Consider the following 26,500-nt stretch of genomic DNA (forward strand, 5'->3'; position numbering starts at 1 on the left):
GTATTTCATGAAAACAACTACAATTTGAAACTTTACCAAAACAATTTTACAAGCTACCAGATGCGGAAAATCTTTATTAGATTACAATTATTAAACAAAACCAAGCAGCCAGTCTTATGCAACTTTACCAATAATACTTCTATCTTCAATTCACTTCAGGGAACCTCAGTCCCCAACATAATAACAACTGATGCAGATTGGAATGTTAGAGCACTATAAGATACATAACCGCAAAGCTTATCGGAATTATTTTAAAAAAAACAAATTTAAATTCTTCTCAGTAAAGTAGAACATCATCTTTTACTGGAAAGTTGGATCTCTCCAAGATAGTGACCCCCAATGCTTGACCCCCAATGAAGTTCGGGAGTCGTTAACTAGGACTAATATTTCCTGGGTGTCATTATCTTTATGATATTTACAGTATTCTGTTTATGTTTTTACGCTCATCCCCAAAGGGCTTATACTAATCAGGATTAATAGAGTACAGGGTTAGACCGCTTCTGACCAAAATAGGACAATCTTGCGTATGACGTCACGTGGCTGATGTAACTGAGGTTCAGGTAAAAAAAAAAAAAAAATTCATCAGTCAGTATTTGACCCCCCAGAGTGAAGGACAAGGAAACTATCTTTCAGTACCTGGAGATTAACGGGGACCTCTCTCACACAAGGTCGTGAAAGAGATAGAGAATGGGTGTGGGCAAACAATTCCCAAAGCGACCCTTAATTTACTTGTTTTCTTGGTTTTCTTTTATGGCCACCTACCAATGACGTCACAAATATGCGCAGTAACGACGGGACAGTCTAACCCCGTACTCTATTAATCCTGGTACTAACCACGCCGCAAAGGTGGATACATACTGAGTTAAAACCCGTCGGGGTCACTAACTAGGAAAGATCCGGAAAGTGATACAAACTTACGAATAAAATTTTGACCTGTACCATTTACAAGAACAGGAACAAATGCATTGTGAATAATGTCATTCTTCAATAAAATTATTACATAAAATCTTTTGGGGTAAAATGGACTGGCATACTTGATCTCCCTCATAAACCTTTTTCCACTCAGCTTCATAAAGCACGCAGTTTATTAAAACTGGACACTTTACTGATAAAGGTGGGGTACCATCTTGATAGCATGTGTGCAACTCAGGTTGATCTACTATGGTTCCGGTTGAAATATACCTCTACATAAACGAAAGTAAACACAGTTTAAAAGCGATGCTTACTCTAACACTTGCACGACTATCAAAGACTGCTCTAATGTGAACCTGATGCTTAAAAGTCGCGGAATACTCTTACTATTACTGAATTACTAAAGATCAATCCGTACTTGAAGATCAAAGATTACAGAAATACTTACTTGATTATGTCAGCTTGGGCAACCATCCTGGCTTCAATAATGTAACAAGTAAGATCTCCGCCTCCGAGATCTTCCGGAGGTTGCCATGACAACCTTAGGCTCGTGTTGGTGACGTCACTCACCAACAGAGGGCCCACCGGGCGGTCGGGTTCCACAACGACTCCTGTAAGAATTTATCGATATCTAAATCAGAACACTCATCTCTCAGTCAAAATATAATCAAACTTCAAGTGGTTAAAAATTAAAAGAGAAATGATTCGTCATACAAAATACCACATGACTGCCTACAGGACCAAAATCTACAAACCAGAAATATATTCTCGACACAGATGACCAAAGTCGTTGCGACGCAAGATGACATGAATTAACTGACCGATTGTAAATAAGGTCAATCGGTGATGTCATCTGGAGTTAATTCTATTTGTCTTCCGATTACTCCTTCCTCTTTGTGTTATATTTCCAAGTAAATGAGATTTGCATCTTTTTCTTGCACCTTACTTCCAAATGTCAAATTCTCATTGCGATCTCTTTTTCATTTCCGTAAATATTTTCCAATTCGTTTCTGATATATATGTTGCAGACATTCCCAATCAGTAATTAACTTAATACATCCGCTATCACTGGGTACTGCAAATTTCATATGTATATTATTTCTTTCTACACTATATCTTGCATTCGATTTGAATAAATTCCTCTAATTTCTATCGATCAAAAGCATTTGATTTCATTCTTGTTAAGTTTCCAAGGCCATCACAAAAGCTTTCATTTCAAACGATTACAACTGATCTATGTTCGTGGATTGCACATATCTATTTTGTTTACGGATTATTGTCTTTTCCCAGTATGATTGGCCGAGGGCAGTCTGCGCTACGCAAAAAAAGTAAGTACCTTCTGAAATCCCTTATAAACAGGCAATGTCTCTCCTGTAATCTGTAATTTCACCTTCATTCGCAAATGTAAATGTTATTATTCATCACACCGTTGGTCTGTGAAACAGCTCAGTGGGGATGTGTGATTGGAATTCAGAGTACAAGCGAAGATGCAACGCATTACTACCTCATTACAATTCTTGTGTTTGTTTGTTTGTATGGTGTTTTTACGTTGCACGGAACCAGTGGTTATTCAGCAACGGGACCAACGGCTTTACGTGACTTCCGAACCACGTCGAGAGTGAACTTCTATCACCAGAAATACACAACTCACACTCCTCAATGGAATGGTCGAGAATCGAACCCGCGACCACCGAGGTGGAACGCCAACATCATACCAACCACGCCACAGAGGCGCTTACAATTCTTGTCTTAATAACTGAATCATATTTCTATCTATTTATCAATTTACCAATTATTTTTTTTACACAAGTGATCTCTTCTTTCTGTATTTCCCATTACCGTCTGTTACTTCTTTCTAATGAACACCATTCTTTGGCAGCTTGAATTTCAAGGCAAAGTCCCCTGTGGTCTTTTTCCATATGAATAGGGTTCATCTTCTGAATAATAATAATAATAATAATAATAATAATAATAATAATAATAATAATAATAATAATAATAATAATAATAGTTCAGCCTCTGATCTCTTAACAAGATCATCCTTAGTTCATTCATTCGTATTTACTCTACTCTTTTCCCTAGGCCTACTACAATCTAACACAAAATTATCCTGTATTTCTTTTATAATTCTGAAAAAACTAATTCTGTGTCTAGTATGTTCTACAGTATAATAATACTTCCATATTCAACTAGTTCTTTATTTATTGTACATCTTTAGCTCACCAATATCAATGATTCTTTGTTCTTTTTAAACTTCCGCCATAACCATTACTACGCTACTTAGATATCTGTCCTAATCCCCCAACCTCAAATAACGGAAGTCTACATGAATTACAAAATTACAAACAATTTCAGGCTAATCTAAACAATGTGAAACTTGATACAGAATTTCCCTACGTTCAGCACAATGAATCCAGATAAAAATTCACAGAAAAAAAATCACGGGAAAAAAGTCGCATTAATCCTTCGTAGATAGCCCCCACAAGGGTTTTAACCACGGTCTAGGTATATTAGGTCTGCCGAGTTGTTTACCAAAATAAGATCGCCTTGCGCATGACATCACGTTAATGAACGGGTGTTGCCATATTTCCCATGTCAGTTGCCAGATTCTTTTTTTGTTCCTTATATTTTTCCACAAATAAGGGTAGTTAAACATCAAATTCCTTAAAAACAACACCAAAAATTTATTCAATAGAAACATTTCATGGAACAGGTCAAGAAATTTTTTTTTACTCTTAAAACTTTTTTTATTGGACGATTTACTCTTTTTGTTATCCTTCTCAAATTTCTTCTTTAGGAAAAAAAAACTAAATTTTGCAAAAAACTAAATTTCTTCACTTTTGATTTCATTTCACAGGCAAGCATAGATTTTTTTCTACTGCAACTGGCGTTAATTTCATTGGGTCTATCCCAAAAGCCTTCCAAAATTAATGATTGTTTGGCACTAGATCAAAAACATATGGAATTACAGGATAGCCTCCTCTCCACTTCCACAGTCATTCCTATCACCATCTCATGAACACATAATTCAAAACCATAAGAGTTGTCTCCATTTAGCGGTCAGACCATTAAGCATGATAACAAGAACTTTTCAACAAGGTTTATTTAATCTATATGTTCTCTTATCATAATTCCAGTACTTTGCGATGTTCATTTCATCAAAAGATATTACGGCTGGCCTTTCTTCTATAGTAAAAGTTTCAGCCAAAAGTGTGACTTTTTTCCCCGAGACTTTATTACCGGCCACCAGCACAATACCTCCTCCTTTTGTTTCATCTTAGTTTTCTCCGAAAATTATATTTTTATTTTTATTATTTCAGATTTACTTACGACTAGTACAAGGTGAAATGGTTCACAATGAGGCCCAAAAGCCATACAAGTCTATCTTCTAATTGTCCGGTGTGTGAATTGTCTCATTACAGGATTTTACTCTTCAGGAAGCATATCAATGTGTTCTGTTTTCTTGTAATACAGCAGTTACATGCTCCCTTAATGCTCCATAAAGTTGATATTAAATGCCGGAGTATTGGCATCTCTTCGCTACTGTTTCATTTTATGTTGCCTTATCTCGAATACTTTTTCCTCACCTTCATGGCCGTATACCCCAAAGCTCATAATTTGTCATTCATATCAACATACACCATACGCTTGCGATTCATTTTTTTTTTTTAGTTGTCTGTTTTACCTCTGTTCTTGCTTTCTTGAAGGTTCTCCTTTACTACCTCTTAATTACGACTACAATATAATTTGTTCGTTCGTAAACATTCCTAACATAGAATGGCATATGGTCCTGAACCAGTTTAGCCCATGCTACGGATTCATAGTCAGATATATACGGTATATATTTGAGGTCAAATGAAAAGTCATTTATGTACCTCACGTCTACTCCTCTGACCCTTTTTATAGACATATCTTCATTTCTCCTTCCAATCTACTATGGTTTTTAAACCAATCTATTCATTTCTTTAATTCCGTTTTGTCTTTTGGTACTACTTCCTCCACATCTTTTATTTTTATAAACACTCTCAAGTCACATTTCCCTTCGGCTTTACTATTCTGAAGTTTTTAATCAATTCAACAGTTTTTCTATTATTAATTTATAGTTTTCTTCTAGTTTCTGCTCATTTCAATTAAATTGCATACATTGGTCATTACCAAGCTTTGTGTTACTCTTCAATGCAATTCCTAAATGTTTACTTGCTCTTTTATTTTGGCCTGTCTCTCAGCAGTAATTCATATATAAAAGATACCGTGCTTACTTAATAATGGAAGTAATTTCTTCTTAATAATATTTTTGGTTAACATTTCGCCAACACTAGAGTGCTTAGTTTGGTTTTGCGAAATAACTTCATCATGATAAAAGAAAAAACTATACTCTGTTTTTTTCCATCTGTCCATCCGCCTGTGGTGTTTGCGCAGGTAACGCTGCGTCCCGGGCTTTAAATAATATCCTATTTCGAATATTAACGGTGTCATTCGCATACAGTAAATTATTAAAACACTTTTCAGTTGCAAATGTACACCAAGATATCCTTTTATTTACCTAAAACTTACACATAGCTTAAGTATTTAAAGCCCGGGCACAGTGTTACCATGCGCGACCACCACAGGCGGATGGACAGATGGAAAAAAGCAGAGTATAGTCAAAGGACTGCAGTAAAACTGAGCCTATAATAAAAGATTACCTAGTAAGGGAAACTTACTCATCTACTTTTAATTAATTATACATTGTCGGTCTGTGCATCTTTGGATCGCAATCAACAATTTTGGTGACAAGCAATTTCATTTAATGCGTATAAAATGTTAACCAAACTACGTGATCGTGTACTTGAGAACAGAACAGAAAATAGAATTTAGGCCCAAGGCCAAGTCCTGGGGCTATGAGGTCATTCAGTGCTGAAAAAGAAATTGCCAATTTGACAGCAAAAAGGCTTGAAAGGTGTAACAGGAGAATACCCCGCAGTTGCGCTTTGAATCAAAGGGGTTGCACCTAGGGGCAGAAAAAACACTGAAAAGAACCTTAAATAATGCCTACAATGCACCTCTGTCCACCCAAGGATGTAGATACGGCACTACGCAAGAGTAGTTCGTGCCTGGCTGACAATCAATGTGTCCAATATGTTTTGCTTATTCGAATAAATATTAAACAATTTCCTCAATATCACATTTGAAAGTGTGTATATACAAAAAAAAACCTTCTTATGTCAATAATAAGCATGTTGATTTTTATGGATAAACATACTAACACAAGCACTCGAAAGACAAAAAGTTTACTAGATAAGAACGATGAGCTTCCAATAATTACCATTTACAGTACACTTAGACCGATGCTCGCAAACTGTTCCAGTCACGATTTTCTTACCATTCAGAATATGTGCAGTTACACTGCATACATACAAAAACAACCTTATTCTGAGAGCAAATCAATATCTACGTCCTAAAACTAAAAAAAAAAAAAACTTTAACATTACCTACCGCTAGAACATGAAGTATGGGCCAACGAAGCTAGACCTATGTTACTTATTAGCCACATATCTCATTCTTTTAAGCACACACTCATTCCCTTTCAGTCAGAATTACTCATTATAACTTCTATTTATTCATTCTGTCTAACTAGCGTTCTAATGCCCAACAAGGAAAAAGGGAAACGCCTTCATGCCTTATATAATTTATCATCAACACTCTAAGGATGACGGAACTCAAACGGGATTTCAAACTCTTGTTCGATAAGGTGTTTGGCAAAATACCCACGAAATATCCAATCACTGAGCTATTATAATGATTCGTATACTGAAGAAAAAACTGTATAAATATGCAAATAATTTCGAAGAGAGAGCGACAATGCCTTTGCCATCTTGCGGTGCCATGCATTAACTGAAATTTCCCGACTCCCAGCCACTATGCAGTGGCTGCTCTATCCACCTCCCTACGGCCCCAGACAGTCTCATTGATAATATTTCAAGCTATTTCGAATATTAGCCTAATCAAATAATTTACAGGGAAAACATTATTAGAATATCGATTGTTAGCACTCCCATAAGCAATGGCTTTTTATCTACCTACAGTGATATAAGAAAAAAATATAATTACAGAAGCCCATCGTTCGTTTGCGTTTCACTAAGTAGACTGTTAGGTACAGGCTTGTCATCCGTGTGCTTGTGTTGTTATATTATCGATATAAATTAGACTGTTTATGGTCTAAATAAGGTGTGCGGGTGAAAAATAACAGAGAGGTGACAATTAAATAGCAGAAAAATATTTTCTGCAGCTAGCCACGGAGACACGGAAACCCAAAGTTTTAGGTGGAGGACGTTGGCTTAACAAAGTGAGGAAATCTGTGGTCACTGCCTTTCACACACACACACACAATATATATATATATATATATTTATATCTATATATATATAATTAATATTATATATAATATATACTATATATATATATATATATAAATAATGAGAGTACCTAACATAATCTAGCATTAAATGACCAGGTTTTCGTATACCTATGAAAAATGTGAGTCTACCACTCAAATCCAAATGTAGGTAGCATATAAGCCTAACTCGAATTTTTAATATAAGCAGTATCGGCTGATTCTGCTAAACTTAACGTGCCTTCGAAAATCCGTCTAACCAAAGAAAATTCACTCTCAAAACAAATATAAGTATAATTTTCAATAACCTAGTGATAAGTTTTGTGACACTTGTCAGCAACTGCATTTGTCATACCGAGCTCTGGTAATGCTTGAATCACAAGTGAGTGTACGGCAGTCTAAAAGGCTTTGCGAGTTATACAAGACTTCGAGGTAGAATGTACATTTACTGTTAGTCAATCACTATCAAACGCAGACTGACCATGTGAGAAAGGAAATAATTACACCAGTGTTCCCTTTATTTTTGTAGTAATATATATATAGACCAGGTCAACTGCAGTTGTACTATAGGCCTAGCTACATGGTTTTCATTTTCGTATCTTGACCTACGAATAATTCTCTTGATTTTACTCAGCACTGCAATATATCCTGTTACACATTACAATAACAATTCCCTAAACAATATATGCCAATCCTAATATACATTACAATTTTCCTATCGAAAACAGAAAAGGCCACTAACGATGAACATGGCTGCCGCCGAGGCGAAATAGCTCTTGGTAAGAATGAAAAAGTGCTTTAAAATATTCTAATTACCCTTTAAGTGATACTCGACGTGGAAATACTTCTGAGTACTTACCACTTGGACTCCAAACGAACCATTTTCTAGCAAACCACGGATTTGAAGTTCAAAGCTAGTTATGGACCGACAAATTTCACCAGCACTATTCACTACTTCCAAACAACTACTGAACTTGACTCACAGACAGTCACCACTCGCCACCAATCACCTCAGCCTGACCGACTTGAGTCTGAGTGACGACGACTGAGAGTCAACCGGGCTGATATTTCAGTAGTTTCAGAAACATTAGACCTTTATTTACTAGTCTTCCGTGAACTTGGTATATACGTCTTTCATATTTACACTTAAGAAGGTATTTTGATAACAATACTAAACTGTTATTTAACTTCTGCTGCCCAGTAACAGTAGAACAAAATTGATTATCAAACACATACCAGAATGTCACTATATATTGCTTCCAGGGTTTCGCATAAATGTCATTGTCATAACATGGTATAATAGCATATATAATACCATCGCTATTCTCGAGAAATGAAAATTGAGGTATCTTTTCACTAAAAAGATATTGATAACTCTGTAAACACCACTTGGTTCATTCCAACAGTACCGAAAGCGGTAACATAGAATAGACCGCATAATCAATGAGCTTATTTAGTAGTCGTTGTAGGTGATGTAATTAAGTGTATTTTTTCAACTGTTATGAACCGGACATTTCTTAAAGTATTATCTATATTATTAGCACTATATTCAATCGTGGGTCGGTACTGATGTACGACGCCGATCATCACCTAATTCAGCCTGTCTAAATAAGATCATTAATATTTGGTTGCGGTATGTTACTGAACAGCATAGCTATTTGTCCTGTTTTTATTACGGACAGCCGGCTCGGGAGCCCCTGCAAGTATGTGAGAGGGCATTTATTTAGTCTGCAGATTAGCTGAAGGTTTTTTTACTCACGAAACTCCGTTGTCAAATTGTCACATAATATATCGTTATTACACAGGCTAACTGCAAATGCCAGTGAGGATTTAGTTGACCTAAAGACAATGGGGCTGCCAAGTAACCAAGGATAAAGCTTTACATTTCTGAGCCAAGTTACTTAATAAGCTCGTGTGATAACAGCCAACAGCCTTTCCTAACATAGTACAGAACAAGCTGGTGTCACCAGGTACAATTCTTTGAGGGCAAATTTTCTTACTAATATCGATTAACCTACAAGGCGACATCAACTACTTGGGTGTGTGTGCTTAGTTTGTGTGATCATACCTTTGCCTCAATCCCTTTTTCTTGAAGTATTGCGAGTGAACAGTTTTGTTTATTCTTTTTTATGCTCAACCTAACAAATAGCCTTACAATCTCTTTCAGTACACACGTATGGTAAAAAATGCATTCAAGACCACCTAAGATTACCCAAATTGAGGAATAGCTTCAAAAGGCGCAGTTAATCCACTATAATTTTGGGAAGTTGTTAGCCTAAATGGCCGCCTACACCTTGTGCACTAAATTATAGTATACTGAATTCCAAATGCTTCCTTCACAGCTAAGGTTATCAGATGAATAATGGATTCCAACAGAACGTGTCCAAATTAATCTTCCTTACTGGAAAACCTAACTTCTGCCCTATCACTGGCGAGGAGCCTAATGTTACTTATACCATATCACTGGCGAGGAGCCTATTATGGTCATTAGACCAAGAGACTCTCTCTCTCTTTATATATTATATATATATATATATCTATATACATATATAGATAGAATATAATATATATGTGTGTGCGTGTGTGTGTGTATGAGAGCGCGCGTCTTTGTAATACAGATTGTTAAAGTATTGTTTTATCTCGGAACGAAGTCCAATATATACAAGATTTTGAATAGCGAACGCGCGCGGTCACACACACACACAGAAGAACCTAGGAACTAACAATGGAAAATGGAAGACAAAAAGTGACAGGTATATAATAAGTTAGAACCACACCATACAGCTATTCAGTAGTCAACGGCTGTTTCTTGGTTCAATTTTCAGCTTTCATTTCCAAAGGTTAGGGAAATCGATAAGCGTTCCAAATTTTTTTTCTTGCTAATGGGCATGATTTAAAAAAAAATTCCTGCTACCTACTAACTAAATGGTTTTCCAAATTTTCCACAATCTTCATTGTTATTACACGCTATTGAAATATTTACCAGCCATCTGTCTATTTATCAAAAAAAGTTTGTAAATTGCATTGTATTAGATCAGGCCCAATAACCAAAAGCTTGAATTTTTCCCTAGGAGAATTCTACAAATTTCCATTTCATCATATTTCTTATAGACTCACTCAGTATTCCTGTGTTGGCAATAGACCACATTATTTCAGAAACTGTTCTCTTTTTGCGAACAGAATCTCATAAGTCTTGACTTAAAATTATGCAAATTTACAGCCAATCAAACGTCAATTTTTTGTCACGTACTACTCTTGATATAATCAAATAAACAAATGTCGGCTTATCTGTGCAAGGAAAATATATCTTCATTTTATAAGAAACTATTTCCATGCTTCCAGTTTCTCTAACTAATAATTATATAATAACTTCATAAACACATTTCAATGTACTTTGCATATCACCGTATTCATTAAACACCTTTCTCGTGATTTTAGACGGTATGGTGGATGTCTATGAGCTCTGACAAATAACACTTTTGAAACACTTGGTTTTCATCACCAGCTTAAAAGCAACTGAGCCAAGGGTTAATCCTGAATGGAGAACGTAATCTTTGTTATTGCCATTGATCAACCATCACTGCCTACAATTGCTTTCTGTCCATACAGTATCATGTCTTGTCCAGTTGCTTTCAAGTATGCAATCTCTTAGATAATAGGGAATGACAGGGAATGGGAATGGTGGAAGGCCTTGCGGAAAATGAAACCAGCATCATCAGCTAAACTGTTTATTTATTTACCAATCTACACAACAAGCCTTGTCAAACTGCCAGTCAAGCAAGTCACCATTGGCTCATGACTGAGAAGGGACGGAACGACGAAGGAGCAAATAATAATGAGGGAAGGAGGGAAGAATAAATGACAAAAATAGAACAAATAAATCATAATTCAGTTACAGCAGCAGCATTTAACGGTCTCGGTGGTGGTGACCAGTTTTTCGCAAGGTGTGACGTCATGAGTCAATATTTAATCCCTTACTTGACTTAAGCGTGTTGGTAATGGGCAAAAGCACAGAACTCGTGTGAAGGACGCCCCAGGGGAAGGCCTGGGTTTATAAAAACAGATGGTAATATAGGACGTAAGTCCCAAGCAGCAGCATAAACGTATAAACCTAGGCCTACCGATGGGGGCACCTCACACGGCCTATCTAGTGACCATCCCATAGAAATTTTGGGAAAAAATAAGGCAACACAAGAGAATAAACATTCGATATTTACTAGCTCTGATTTTTAATCCTATGTGCTTGTGCAAGCAACCAGCTGAATCATATATAAATGAATGCATTTATCACAGTACAATACACAATTATAAGGTTCATTTATAGTGTGTGTGTGCAGTTTTTGTTTATCTAGGGGTGTAGTTTTGAGACACAGTCGTGGTCGTGAGACAAAAACGAAACCGTGAATATCATGTACAATATAATCATATACTATGGGAAGTATATTTTAAACATATATCCTGAGTCTAAGGTCAGACATTACAAAGACTATCGTTTCAGTTACACAGTAAACAAAATAGGGATTTTTTATATCATATATAGAGAGTCGTACAGCCACAAGATTTTGGTCCATGAGATGGAATAACCGGCTTTTCCAAGATAGTGTTCATGAAAAGGGCACAACTGACGGGCAACGTTAAGTGTCGCTCCTTTTATGCAAAATATATCTTCGATTTCATTTCTTGGAATATGAGGGGAAAAGCCGCTGGAGAAATATCACAGGTGAAAAATTCCGGGTCTGTTCTTTGGAAGGGGTGTGCACAGGTGAACATCTCAAGAAGGGGTCGTCATTCTGGAGGTGACGTCTGACAATCCTCTGAGGTGTACTAAGGAAAGCCCAGAACGGGAAATTTTCACGCTGGTATCACTGATGAGGATCAAACCAAAAAGCAAGGACCCAACAACTTATGGCAGACAAGTCTGTTTTCTCTTTCTATTCATCATTTTTATACATAAAAACATGAGTGCGGCTTAGGGCCTCCGGCAGGCTGTGCGCCGCCTGAGAAGCCTCTAGTCGTCGTCGACGTATTAAACGAAGTCGAGAAAAAAAAATCCTAGTGTCTATCTCTCAAGAGATTTGAAAAGGGATTAAATACAACTTCTCGTTCGCAATTGACAGGGACATGGTAATAATTACAATAAAATTCTCCATTGTTTCCCAGTGAATCAACTGGAAGGGGAATCCACAATCTGTCCATCAACATGAGAGACAATAATCATTCTCCATATTCGGCAATGTACATCAACATTGAAAAGTGAATAACAAGTAGACAATTATATACTTTCAACAATTAAAAAAAATGTTTACTAAAAATAATGATAAATGGTGATGAATTGCTAATGAGATTTATTCTATTTTTGACCGTCGGGTTTGTCAACGCCACGATGCCAAACTTTGAAGAAGTATTCGTCCCGATTGAGGAGCCGCCCTCTGGCGTACGAATAGATGTCGGCATCCATGCCGGCCTCTCGCATCCAGGACAGAGTCTCTGTCGTCGAGTAGGAGAGGGACGGCGCCGCGTCATCCTCGGGCAACTCGGTGAAGTCTGTGGTGCCAGAGAGGAACGGGGATATGTCAAGGACAACCTCCAAATATTTCTTATCCTTGGTTTTAGAGGACAACGGGGGAAGTAACGGGGGTGGGTAGGGGGCATGGTGGGTAAGGCCGCTTTGCGTACAACCAAACGGGGCTTGAGAGAAATGTAAAGGGGACACTTCATCCACTCTAGCAACTGGATTAATCGATGAATTTTAAACATTTCCAAATAATCTTCCCTCTGTCTTTTAAAAGGATTTTGAAAGCGAGCGGAATTGAGGACTTCCTGTCAAGATCTCTAGATGGTTAACTCAAGTCCGGTTAGTGAATTCGAGGTCAAGACCTAATGGTGATTCCGATTCAAAGGAAGTTAGAATTCCCACTGACGAAGACGAGGGATACGAAATGTTCTTCTCTACCCAGATTAAAAAAAAAAAAAAAAAAAAAAAAAAAGACATCCTGCCCAGCTATAGTACTGAAAGGGACTCTCAATAATGCAACAAGTAACGGATACAGGACGAAAACTATGATTAATAATAATACTTCAAGGTCATATTTCAACATTCCCATTACTTTTTCCTCAGTTATCATACATAGATGCAGTCAATAATTGCAAGTAATCTTCTTCAGTTAATGTATGGACAGCAATAACAAAACCAGACTGCATTTTAATTATTGCGTCGTGTCCCCTTGTAAAATGCCCTCGCCTTTTACTTACTTTTGTAGGCCCGAGGTAACACTTGAAGTATGTACAGTTGTCAGCACCTGACCACTTCTTATCGAATTAAATATGATGGGCCTACTACCTGAGAATCTGTAAGGTTAATCTTCCATTTTTTACGTTATTGTGGTATTTAAGGTTATCAAGAGAAAATAAAGAGCTTAAGAGTTCCTTTCAACAAATGATATTTAATGCTGATTACTGTGTCAGTAGGTGAATACAGTTAGGACCGGACTGTATGTACTAATACGTCCGCATCAAATCAAGGCCTTGCGAACCATTCACTGTTAAATAGCTCCTTCCTTCGTGGCACAAATGAAAACACAGACAGAGGAAAGCATTTCACTGAAGGTACAACATGCAAGAGCGCTACAAACATCACGAAATACAAAGACGAAAAAAAAAATTAGCTGGAAAAAAATACGAAAATGAAACTGACGCCGAACACCGCGTGTCCATGACAGTGAAATATGGCAGCGTTGGAAACCGATCAAGAAACTGATCCAAGATCATCATTTCTTTTCTCTTTCCATTTTAGACATGTTAGCTGTGGAACGAAAGCAACTGGGCAGGAGCCATGACAATGCATTTTGAATTCTCTGAAAAGGATAAATCCTTCACTGCTCTTGTGTAGATATGAACCCTAAACTCAGTGCTGTTAAGCTGGGTTATGTTACCAAGGGTTAGGAAGAAAAAAAATCTCGAGAGCTACTGAAGGGAATCTAGAAACAGTTAGTTTTGGCAATGAAAGGAATTACGTAAGTGAATTTTATAATGCCCTGGAACTAAAGTACAATGAACACGTTACTTCTCCCAGACTGTAAAGACTTCAACGAAAATCATTGTAACTGAAAAATGTCTAGTACTCTTACAGCTTTTAATAATCATCATATCTGAGTAACCTATAAAATTCTGAAACGGGGTCGAAGTCTTCACACCCTCGGTTGATGGGGGGGTTGGTTGCGAAAGGAAAAAATTTGTCATAAATAGACTAATATATAAACTACTGAAAAGGCATGGTATGAAGCAGCTACGTTATCAAAAATCTGTTTACAACTACATAAGACAAATCACATCTAAATGGATATAAATATTATGCTTATAAGTAAATAAACAAATATATACATGTATAAGGAAACCAGGAATTGATGTTGAGCAAAAGATGTACTACAACTAACTAAAAGAAGTCGATTTGAAGACCAAAAATAGGAAAGGAAGAAGAGATTAGTGTGAGTGGATAAGAGCGATGCAAGAGTTAAATAAAGATAAGCGGAAACTACGATGAATAGGGAAGGGCGCGCAAAGGTTTTTAATGGGTTATCCACTACACCTTATCTTGCTTAAATAAACATCTGATTTAGAAACGCAATCTTGACCGAACAGGCGCACCAAAACCTGCGTCCACCTCAAGGGAAGCAATGCAATTGCAAATGAACAACAAAATAATTTTAATTTCAACCTTACTATGGAAGTTAACAAATTCAATCTAGACCTTGGGAGGAAGGCAAGTTTTGGTGACCTGATTTTTTTTAGAAGTCCCTTTTCGGGGGAAACTCTCCCCTCGTAAATGCTAAGCTATAATAAATTACAAAGCCTACCACCTGTAATATTCGAGACTTGAATACTATCTGAATAAAAACCAACATGACAGAAGACAACTGAGGATTGTCTTCCCTTACTCACCGGCTGGCCTGATAATCTTAACGGGTTCGTCGATTTCCAGAGGGTCGCTGGAACCTACTTCGTTACGGGCGAATACGCGCACGAAGTATTCGTGCTCCTCCTGTGGTTGAATAATAGGGAACTCTGGTTATATCAGTGGAAAGTCATAACTGGCGCTTCAAGAGAATAGACATAACCGAGGGATGCATACTTCTAAAAAAAATGTAATTTATGACTCAAAAATGTGATTATAATCGAAGGGTATTCTGTTATTTGTCTTAGTTGATGTTTTTAATCACTGCGAAACAGGATCGAGGCTGCATGAAATCCTGAAAACGAATCTTAACCATCAAATAAATGGCAGGTCGATGACCTTCTGATAATCCTATGAAGAGCTTTCTATATTCCAGAAGAACAAGCAAGAAACTGTTTTCATGACGAATGCATATTTCTCTTACTTTATTGAATATATAATATACTCGTAAATCATCTCCAAATCAAAAACTGTTTAACAAGGAACGAGAATCAGAGAAACATTACTCCCGATCTGTGAGTAAACATTCTATACGTTTATAAGTCTCTCTCTCTCTCTCTCTCTCTCTCTCTCTCTCTCTCTCTCTCTCTCTCTCTCTCTCTCTCTCTCTCAAATCAGTAGATTTCAGTATCATCCAAATCCATATTAGTATCGTACGTTAAAAAACTGGTAATGTTTCAATACTCTCATTAAGAATAATCAGAATTTCTTGTCGAGAGTACTTCTGGGCACTGAGAGTTGGAACCAATGTATCAAACCTCTCTCTCTCTCTCTCTCTCTCTCTCTCTCTCTCTCTCTCTCTCTCTCTCTCTCTCGAACACCAACCTGCAGCTCCTTGATGTGTAGCCTGGTGAAGTTAGCGCCAACCTGACCAACTTCGATCCACATGGTCCTCTTGATGTCACGGATGGCGATGATGTATCCCAACAAAGGTGCTCCACCGTCGCTCTCGGGAGCGCCCCATTCGATCATAAGGCTCGTAGGGCCTGTTGGGCGCACCTCGAGAGGCGCCGTGGGAGGTGATGGTGGCACTGAAATGAGGAGTTTAATGAAGGTCCGGCGACTTGTTCTTCGTCGTCTTTGGCGCAGAAGTAAATGAAAATTAAAGTTTGTCATTTGATTATTTTTCACTCCAGCTATAGTAGATTCACATCAACCGTGCATTTGATGTCTAGGCCCGTCCCTTACGACGCTCCTGTTTGGCTGTTGATAAGCCAATCACCGGGCTGGAAACTCGCAGTCTCTCGAGAGAGTTCACATGGGCAGGATCAATGTTCCATCTCGCCTGAGGGATACGTCTTTCAGGAGCGGTGGAACATACATCCTGCCTATTTGAACACTCGAGAGAGAGAGAGTTTCCAGCCCTGTCACTGGCTTATCAACAGCCAATCAGGAGCGTCATAAGGGACTGGCCTATAGACATCATATGCACGATTGATGTGAATCTACTATACTCAGACTCAGTTGAGCTTTACTACTCAGTTTTCTCCGCCTCTTTTCTCCAACCCTTAACCCTGTCTCTAGAAACAATTTCTTCACAATATCACACGTTGCATCAATACGAATCAAAATTCACAGAGTCTGAAGAGTGAGGCAGGAAAGAGGCCCACCAAATGACGAATGATTTGCATAGGAGTTATCAAGTCAACTGAAATACGTTCTAACAGAGCATTTGAACATATACCGCAACTGGTTTCTAATTATAATTTTCTTTGGTGCAGATGAAAAAATCTGTTACTTAAAGTAACTCTCAATTAAAGGTTCTTTATATTATTTACTAATAATATTCCTATTCTGTATCAGTATTGGTCTCAAGAAATAAATTCAAGTGTTAATACAAAGCTTTTAATCCTTTAAGAAACATCTTTTGAATTTCCTTCCGCAAAAGATTTTTTATTTTTTATACTTTCTGAAACATTAATACGTCATAAAACCCCTGCTGGCTGTCTTTTGATTTTTATTAATATAGATTTTTGGTATTATGCCAAAGCACTGGGGCAACTAAGGCCATTCAACGCTGAAACGGAAAGTGACCGTAAAAGGTTTGAAAGGTGTAACAAGAGGAAAACCTCAAAGCAGTTGCACTATGAAACAACTGTTAGGAGAGGGTGGACAGTAAGATGGAAGAAAGCGAATATGAACGGAGGGACAGTAAAAGGAATGAAAGTAGTTGCAGCTAGGAGCCGAAGGGACGCTGCAAAGAACCTTAAGTAATGCCTACATTGCACCGAATGAGGTGCACTGACGGCACTACCCCTCTACCGGGACTGCTAGCTGTCTACTCTTGATTAAGATTTGAATGATGAATAACCCTCAATACTTAACAGACAACACTGACATGAATGAATAATAAACAAAGCCACCTCTTGGTTTGGAAAATACATGAATGACTTACTGGCATGTGTCTTGAGTCTGACGGTCTCCGTCATGGCGGCCTCTACGCTAAGACCGACTGGATTTTCGGCGAAGACTCTGAACTCGTATTCGGACTTCTCCTTCAGGTTCTCGACGCAATACAGTGTGACGGAGGCGTCGACTGTATCCACCTTCTCCCACTTGGCATTCACTAACCTTCGCTCGATGACGTAACCTGCAGCGTTTGCAAATGAGTCAAGGCGACGCGGAAATCTGTTAGTGCTGGTCAGTTGATATTTTGTTTGTTTGTTAGTTTGTGTGGTGTTTTGACGTTGCATGGAACCAGTGGTTATTCAGCAAAGGGACCAGCGGCTTTACGTGACTTCCGAACCACGTCGAGAGTGAACTTCTATCACCAGAAATACACATCTCTCACTCCTCAGTGGAATCTCCGAGAACCGAACTCGCGGCCACCGAGGTGGCACGCCAACACCATACCGACCAGGCCACTGAGGAGCTTGAATTGATATTTTGGAGACAGGGAAGATCAGAGGAACGGAAGGGAGCAGAGGGGCAGGGGCTAATTATGTAAGGGGTCTAAGAGGAAAAGAAACTGAAGTAAAAGTGTCGGGAAGGAAAGAATGAATACAGACTCCATTGACTTTGTTACCAAAGCGAAGGTCAGGGAAGATCACCAGAATTTGGGGAAGAAGGGTGAGGGAATAGAGAGGATGCTTTCCTTGATAGAAGGCAGTGGAGAAGAAGGGGTATCAGGTAACCGACCCCTTAATGTAGGGATAACGCTCGGAAAGAAGAAGAAGAAGAAGAAGTAGAAGAAGAAACAGAAGAAGAAGGTGAGGGAATAAGGGTCTAATAAGGAGAGAATGAAAACATTACTAAAAATAGAAGAGAAAAGGAAGAGATATGAGAGAATGACAGGACGCCACTTGCTTGATGTTAGAATCATTGTCACTAAGTGAGGGAAGATCAGACAGAAAAGGAGAGTTGGATTACGGGCATAAGAGGAAAATAACCTTGGGCTATGGTGAAGGAAGAAAAGTTGATAGAAGGGGGCAGAGCCACTTGTTTTGAGTTAATATTAATGCCACAAAGGCGCGGATGTGACACAGAACAGCGAATAAGAAAATATCTGGCAAGTAGAAAAAATTAATATACCACTAGAAACATGGCCTTTTACTGAACTTTAGTCAGACTTTTAGATTCTTTCTTAATGTAGCTCTCTGATCCTTTTGGTAAAATTTAGACCATTATACATTTCTGATCTTCTGAGTTCATCATTATTATGCTTCATACGACTCAAGATATATAAGTCTGATATGGAATTACCTTATTATAAAATTAACATCAGGTGCTAAATTTAGTAAAAAAAAAAAAAATTAACTAAAAAAACAACAAAATTTGCTAAAATCATTCAACCTTTAAACAAATTACATGATTTTTTAACGTGGGAACGAAGGCTATGTCAGTGACTACCTGACAGTCATGATTATAAAATGTTCTCATCTGATATATTGCAAATTAACATGAGAACAAATTCTTTTACGACTTAACTTTGACAGCTTATTCTTGCTTCTATTTTTTTATGAATAATACTTACAGATATTCCATAAATAACTCAATCTAAAAAATATGAATACAAGTGTCTGACATTGGCTACACGTGCGCCAACATGCTTCAACATGTTCAGGCGGTTCTTCATCCTTAAGAGTCCGTAAGATGATTTAAAAACAACAAGATTCTGTAAACTTCATCAAAAGAGCAAATTAGCCTACAGCTCCATTAATTTTGTAAAGGAATACTCTGCAAAAAAATAACAATGATATTTGTTTGAAAGAGAAACCCACAAAATTACTGTGTATAACGTGTTTACTTAAAAGTATTTACATTTTATTTTACTCAACAGTGGGTAAAATAAAATGTAAATACTTATAAGTAAACACGTTATACACAATAATTTTGTGGGTTTCTTTGCCAATCTTAAGAAGAAAACTGAAAGAAGTTTTTGTTTGGTTGATAATATTTGTCACAGATGGGACCTGCAAAAGATGCACGAATACTCACCCATGAGATCAGCGCCTCCGGTTGTGGTGGGCGGTGCCCAGGCGAGCGTCACAGTCTTCGTGGTCACGTCAATGACCTGGAGACTGTTGGGCTTGGATGGTGGGGCTATATCGAGGGAAAAAAAGTCAAGAAAAGGATAAGATGAACTGTGCCCTATCCAAATCCAACGACACAACAAGGAGTAGCAAGAAAAGTTGGATATTACGATTCCAAGTTAAGAAGGCTAACAGTGGAGCCATGACTTTGGTGGAAGTTTATGCGAAAGTTTAGTCTTTTATTTAGAATAATGAATTTCTTTGTGATTTAGGTCGGTAATTTAAAGTGTTAATTACGCTGATTTTTACTTGGTTATTTAAGAGTGAAGTTATTCTGAAAGATGTGAATAAAAGTGGTAGTGGCTTCATATCTTATTCCAATAATATGTACATTATAGTGACATAATAGTAGCTTTATTTTCATGACTTAAAAGATTCTCCGAAACAAAGTTTATATAAGATATTTACAGAAGAGGATTAATGCAAAATTAATAATGTGCTACTTGCTGTAGGAAAAGTAACTGCAAATTCTATCAGCAATTATGAAACTCAGTTTACTGACAACTCGGTGATCAGAAGCAATGCAAGTCACTAAATTCATAAAAAAAAAACATCCAAACCATATATCAAAGTAACTTCAAAGCAGTTTACCGTGCTCTTTCAAAGCAAGTCTATTTACAACATGGAAAATCAATCTAAAAACACTATGCATATGCCAAGTGTTGCAAGGCCGATGTCGAAAACACGCTTAAATGTAAACGGTTACTTCAAACTAAGATTACCATGCTGCGAGAACTAAAGATTTCGCAATCACAGGTCGTTGCGACGCCAGTTCACATAAAGTCAATCACTCAGCCAATCTCAATCACAGCTCCATCAAAAAGCCTAAGAGAAGAACTACAACTTGACTTAAAAAAGTTAAATATCTTTTTAAGAATAGCTTTGATTTTTTTTCTTCATGAAAGGACTAAGTCTTTTAGCTAAGAAAACTGTGGCATGACAAGAGCAGGAATTCTTTGAGCTCTCAAGAGAGGTTCCCTGGATTTATACAAATGATTCCAATTTATGTCTCTTGCACTAAAACCTGACTAATTGGACAATCCAGGAAAGAATTCTTGCTCTGCTGCAACCATGCAGAACTGCTTTTAAAGAACAATGAGGGCTAAACTGATATTTATTCATTACTGTTCAACATTTGCTTTTAAAACTAAAACAACAAGAAGGGTATTTTGCCCATATGGATTTGCCACTAACTGTGTAAGTTCCCCATTAACCTAATCCATGTAAACGTATAATAATAACAAAAAGCAAAGAGAACAGAAATTCAGAGCTACGATGCAATGTCTGATTAGCTGCCTCCTTGCCTCTTAAACTGAGTCTTTCTTAGAGTGAGGCTCAAGGTCGAGAGAGCTCCGAGACCCTTCACTCAGACAAAGCATCGTTGCTCATTCATGGTAGGGTCTTTCCTTAGAATCAGGCCCTGTTTCCATTCCCTTAGCATTAGCATGACTGAGAATTCATGTTTTGCTGAAGCAGCTGTGAAAGGTGATATGTGATCTCATATGCCATGTAAAACTTGAATGTGTTTATTCCATGCACTTTCGTCTTTAATTAAAAGAGAGCAAACATGCTTGTCCCATGTGCAGGGGAGGGAACATCAATGTTTGTGATTTTCACTTTAGCATGTAGCAGCTATTCGGTAATAATCAATGTTCACTGTTACCTTTGGGGAGTGAAATACCAACGGATAATTATAATTCTTGTAAACAAATTTGCGATGGTCAAAAACACCTCTGACAGTTATAACACTGACATATTTTAAGACAATACTTATTCTTTGGGAAATATTTACCTAGCTAATCAATATTTAGCAGAAAACGGAAGCTACTAACAGTAGCAAAAAGCAACAATACAAGGCGGAAAAGACTACAAAAAGCATCAGTACTTGTCTAATGTGCAAAATTGTCCCTTTTACTGTCTTTCAGGTCAAGAGCCGCCATTTAAGCAACATGTCCATAACGTTGCCATATAGAGGCTAACTCTTTCCCACGGATGGGATCAACATGCCACATTCTAAGAACACTCTATAACGAAACGATCAACTTCAAAAGGACTGCTTTAAGATCATCTCAAGGGGAAATTATACATTAAACATCCCACACAAAGACATATTCACTGCATGACTAATACTGGTCAAAGAATGTTGCTAACTGTTCAACAAACCCACAACCAGGTACAGTTTGTTAACCCTGTGTACAAGTAATCAGTAAGCATATAACTACGAAGTGGACAGTGTATTTCTGTATTTCAGTATTTACAACACCGATAATAAATGGTCCTAATTTAACTTAAACTTGTGCAAGGAATATGTCTTATGTATTGTTTGTTCCAATGGTCACCATCATGCGCACATACAATATAATTATGCAAAAATTCAACTTTTCTCCTTTGCTTCTTTGCATACCAAAATAGAAAGAAAAAGTAAATGATTAAGAGCATTACGAGTGGAACTATTTTAAAGAATGAAATTCAATCTTTTGCAGAATGAAAATATTTACGTTACCGAAAGGGAGGTAGATTTTTTTAAATATAATAATCAAGTACTTAATAATAATGGAGGCTACGATCCAGATAAAATTCCTAATTTTAATAGTACAAATTTGCAATAATAATGCTCCAAAAACAGACGGTGATCATCAGAATCCGGTTATCAATAGTTGTCCCATATACTTTTGTAGTATTAAATTTGGGTTTGCTAAAATGAATGGCAATAAATGAAATATCTGTATTTAGTCATCATGTAAATTATCTATTTCGATCTCATTTATAAGAGGGAATGTAGGTAATATTTAATTTTCACAAGAGTTTCTGCATCAGAAGTGATTTATCAAAGTATACACCATTTACTGACTGTCTTCCATATTATTTGATGAGAACACACCTCGTGTGGATAGAGTATGGGATGTAAACCGGCTGTGGGATGTGCAAGTTGGAAATCTAGATAAGACGGATCAAGCTCAGAGGAAATTCTTCCCTAATCTTCCTGACAGACCCCACTAGCACCTTAGTTTTTTTTTATTATTAAGAAAAAAAGAAAGGCTGCTAGAGAATATCAGAAGAAATGGGAAGGATTTCTCTGGCCGGTGTAAATCATGCTCGCCTCAGGCCATGCTGGCTTTTCTACGGCGGTGGTTCTGCCACGGGTCAGCTACTGTGTTTGGTGTTGTTGGTGGGAGTCATGACGTCAGTTGTGTCTGGTGACGTAACGACGGTATTGTGTTGTGGGCCCGCGCCCTGCCGACGGATATTTCTGCTTTGCAGAGTTGTTATTGACAACTGGATTTAGTAATGTTACTGAAGAAATCAAGTTGAAATAAAAAGTGAGGGCTATGACTTTTTTTCCCACTATCCAATGTATATGGTGATATGAACATATGAAAATTTTGTTAATAATGCAGTTTAGAACAAGTGGTGTTTGAGGATGTCTGTATCGGCAGAGCGTGTGCATGATTGTGGCTGTTCCCCCCTCCCGGCTAACTCCACGTGGGCAGTACCCCAGCCACGTGCTCTACTCACTGATCTTCTTGCCTGCTGTGATGGGCTCTTCAGGTTGTAGAGGTGGTCCTTGGCCAACAGCATTGTAGGCAAATACTCGGAAGTAATAGGCGGTACCTTTTTTCAGACCAGTGACTTCCATGTTTGTAACATCTGCTGAAGTCTGGCCGACCTTGGACCAAGCCTTCTTGGTAGATTCTCGCTTTTCCATGATGTAGTGAGTGATAGGAGAGCCACCATCAGACTCTGGCTCATCCCAGTGGAGATTGAGGGAAGACTCAGTCATGTTGGAGACGTCAAATGGTCCAATCGGCATTCCAGGTTTGTCTGAAATTTAGTTACAAAATATTTTATCAGCATCTTGTTCCTCTTAAACATGAAAAAAGGTATAGCCAATTTCCCTCTATTAGATATATAAATCAGTTTTATCATTAAATGTAATTACACTGGATAAAAACCATAGCAACCATTTTGTATTGGGATGTATGGTGTGAGCCAGTAACCTGCATCAATACATTTTCATTCAACATACCAAATGGACTCTTGATGACGATGGTCTGTGACACTTCGAGAGCATCGGATATACCAACAGGATTAAGGGCAAATACTCTGAAGAAGTATTCATGTCCGTCAACGAGGTCTGCGACAGTGTAGGTCCTGCAGTCGGCACCAACATCAGCCACCTTCTGCCACTGTTTCCCGGTCTTTTCGAGCTTCTCGATGTAGTATGATGTAATTGCCATTCCTCCATCGTGTGATGGTGTCTTCCAGGCCAGTTTGACAGAAGATGTGGTAACTTCGGTAACCATAAGAGGACCCAGAGGAGGTCCTGGTCGCTCTGTTAGAAAAGAACAGTGTGTTATACATGGCAATGATTCAAGATCCAGGAACAGTTGACAACGTAATCAATAATTTCCTCTTCAAACATTTTGGTTTTTATTAGCACTGTTTTCAGGACATTTTTTTTTTATGTACGGACGAGAAATACTTTATAATTACCATTTTTTTTTCATCACAGTTAAAACATTGCCTCAGAGGCGTTTATCAAGAGGAAAATACTGCATCAGCTAACAACCATTACTGGTATAATTGTGTTATTAACATCAACAGAGAAAAGTTTTCTGTCATTGAAAAAACACTTACTATTATTTCATTTTTAGTGAAAAGCAACTGGAGTTCAGTTGTAAAAGTATCATCTACGCGATTTTATCAAGGTAAGATTTATACTTACTACAGTATACAGATTACTGTACATAAATATGTAAATATATATACATAGTATACATATTTATATATATATTTAAATATATATACATCGTATATATATTTATGAAGTTTGTTTTTAATGCACATCTAAGAAAAGAGAAAACCCGGGGTAAAATAAATATAACACTAACTAGAATATTGAGTAAAATAATATGTGTACAAGGTAAGTGAAATGGTTGTGAGCAAGTGTTACTTTACAAGGCTGAATCAACTTAAAACAAAAATGTTCATTTGGTGTAAAACTAATTCTGGGTTGGTCTATGGGTTATGTGCTGTTTGCCAGGGATGTCAACTGACACTACTGTGCAGCATGTTTTAGTACTGTTTCGGAGTAAATGCAAGGCAAAATAATACAAAAAGTAAAAAATCATAGTAACTGGGAATCCAAAAAAAGGCATTAATCGGCCTTGAAAATTTTGGCCATTGGATTGTATGCTGTCTGTAGGGTATACTGGATGCATGTCATTAGCGGGTCAAAGAGAACAAGTGATAAGAATAAGGATATTGTGGGCAGAGCATAGCAGCATCAAGCATGATTGACAATTCGTGTGGTTGGAATAAGTTACCCCTCTTGACTTCTTCCTCAATGACCTCGAGGGCGCACACCTGGTACTCCTTTTCCTCCTCTGTGTGTTGGGTGAGCAAGATATATATGTGTTACAAAAAGGCAATATATCAACAGCGTGATGGCGGCTAACAGAAGTCGCAACAATGAGGTGTCGTGATACAGTTTCCTTAGGATGAATGATGCTCACGGGGACAACAGAGACGTAGACTTATCAGTCAATGAACGGGTTTGTTTGGAAACAACACGATTGTGCTAAGGGTCACAATTCATTGGTTAATACATCAATCGCTTTTGTGATTAAGAAACTCAGATCGTATCCGGGGTGTTTAGAGAGAAGGAAGTACTAACATATAAGAAACATTATCTGTTGAGTTTTCGATGCAATGTTGTGTCAGTTTTTTTTATGGCGGATAAGAAAAAGTCAAATGTATAAAAACGTAGAGTCATTTGAATAAATCCGTATTTTTTCAACAGAGAAAGTTGAGCTTCTAGTAAGAAATAAGGTGAGATATAAAAACAATCTAAAAAGCGTTTGCAAAATCTAATTTAAACCCATTTCAAAATTAAGGTGAATTATTACGTAAACATTTCCAATAAAAAACAAAGATCTGATGAATGGATATTGGGGTGTAGTCAAAATGGTGAAATCTACAATAATTAAAAAAAAAATTACGGAGTGAATGAAAAAAATGATCATGCCTTGTGATAATGTATGATTACCATGATATAATATAATTTCTTTCTCCAAGTGAAGTTAAGTAGAAACAGCTGTAAGATGAGAATTACTGTACTTGGATATTGCATGTCAGTTGAATTTATAGCTGTATGTGTTTTCAGATGTTGCAAATTTACTGTAAAACGTAGAAAAGATTATCATATTTATAAGAAAACACATGCAAGTTATTTAAAGATTTTAAAATTTCTGCATATCTATATGCATTTAAATCCAAAAATAGCTTTTTGGAGAATTCTTATTTAATTATTATTTTTAGATGAAACACATTGAGGGACAGACAAGAAAAAAAGGGATTCTTAAACCACAACTCTCACACTTTCCCCTCACTATTCATTTCACAAATCTTGTTCCCGGAGACACGCACAGGGAAAAAATACTTTTCAACAAGTACACCTAATAACAAAGCAACTACTCTCATTCTGCTAGTTTACGTAAAATTTTAAGTTTATAAATATTTTTTCTCGAAGTCAAACGTAGTCCTACTTTTAAGTTTCATTGCTATTCGAAATTTACACCCCCTCAAACCGTCTCTTGTATCTAACAGTTATTCATTATCATAGAAATGTCAAAGAATCACACATATGCCAACCATGAATTACCTGTTAATCACTATTACACATTTATGGAACAAACGAATTCGCAACTTCAAGGACTTCAAATTATTGGA

The 26,500-nt window shown here is 37.3% G+C and overlaps 2 protein-coding genes across 2 annotated transcripts in view; both read right to left on the minus strand.

Moving 5' to 3' along the window:
- Positions 1-8,236, minus strand: part of LOC135215381 (titin-like) — a 212,409-nt gene extending 204,173 nt beyond the window's left edge. The window contains exons 1-2 of the mRNA XM_064249982.1: positions 8,145-8,236; positions 1,361-1,523 (exon numbers count right to left, since the gene is read on the minus strand). Coding sequence (XP_064106052.1) covers positions 1,361-1,386 — 26 coding nt within the window. The 5' untranslated portion in view covers positions 1,387-1,523; positions 8,145-8,236. The remainder of the gene's footprint in view (positions 1-1,360; positions 1,524-8,144) is intronic.
- A 2,763-nt stretch (positions 8,237-10,999) lies between these two features.
- LOC135215403 (titin-like) overlaps positions 11,000-26,500 on the minus strand; it is a 206,828-nt gene continuing 191,327 nt past the window's right edge. Inside the window, 8 exon segments of the mRNA XM_064250008.1 lie at positions 11,000-12,829; positions 15,224-15,323; positions 16,062-16,267; positions 17,632-17,826; positions 19,674-19,778; positions 23,285-23,590; positions 23,796-24,101; positions 25,096-25,155. Of these exon segments, the coding sequence (XP_064106078.1) occupies positions 12,636-12,829; positions 15,224-15,323; positions 16,062-16,267; positions 17,632-17,826; positions 19,674-19,778; positions 23,285-23,590; positions 23,796-24,101; positions 25,096-25,155 (1,472 nt within the window). The 3' untranslated portion in view covers positions 11,000-12,635.

The sequence above is a fragment of the Macrobrachium nipponense genome, chromosome 19, assembly GCF_015104395.2.
Source record: "Macrobrachium nipponense isolate FS-2020 chromosome 19, ASM1510439v2, whole genome shotgun sequence".
NCBI lineage: Eukaryota > Metazoa > Arthropoda > Malacostraca > Decapoda > Palaemonidae > Macrobrachium > Macrobrachium nipponense.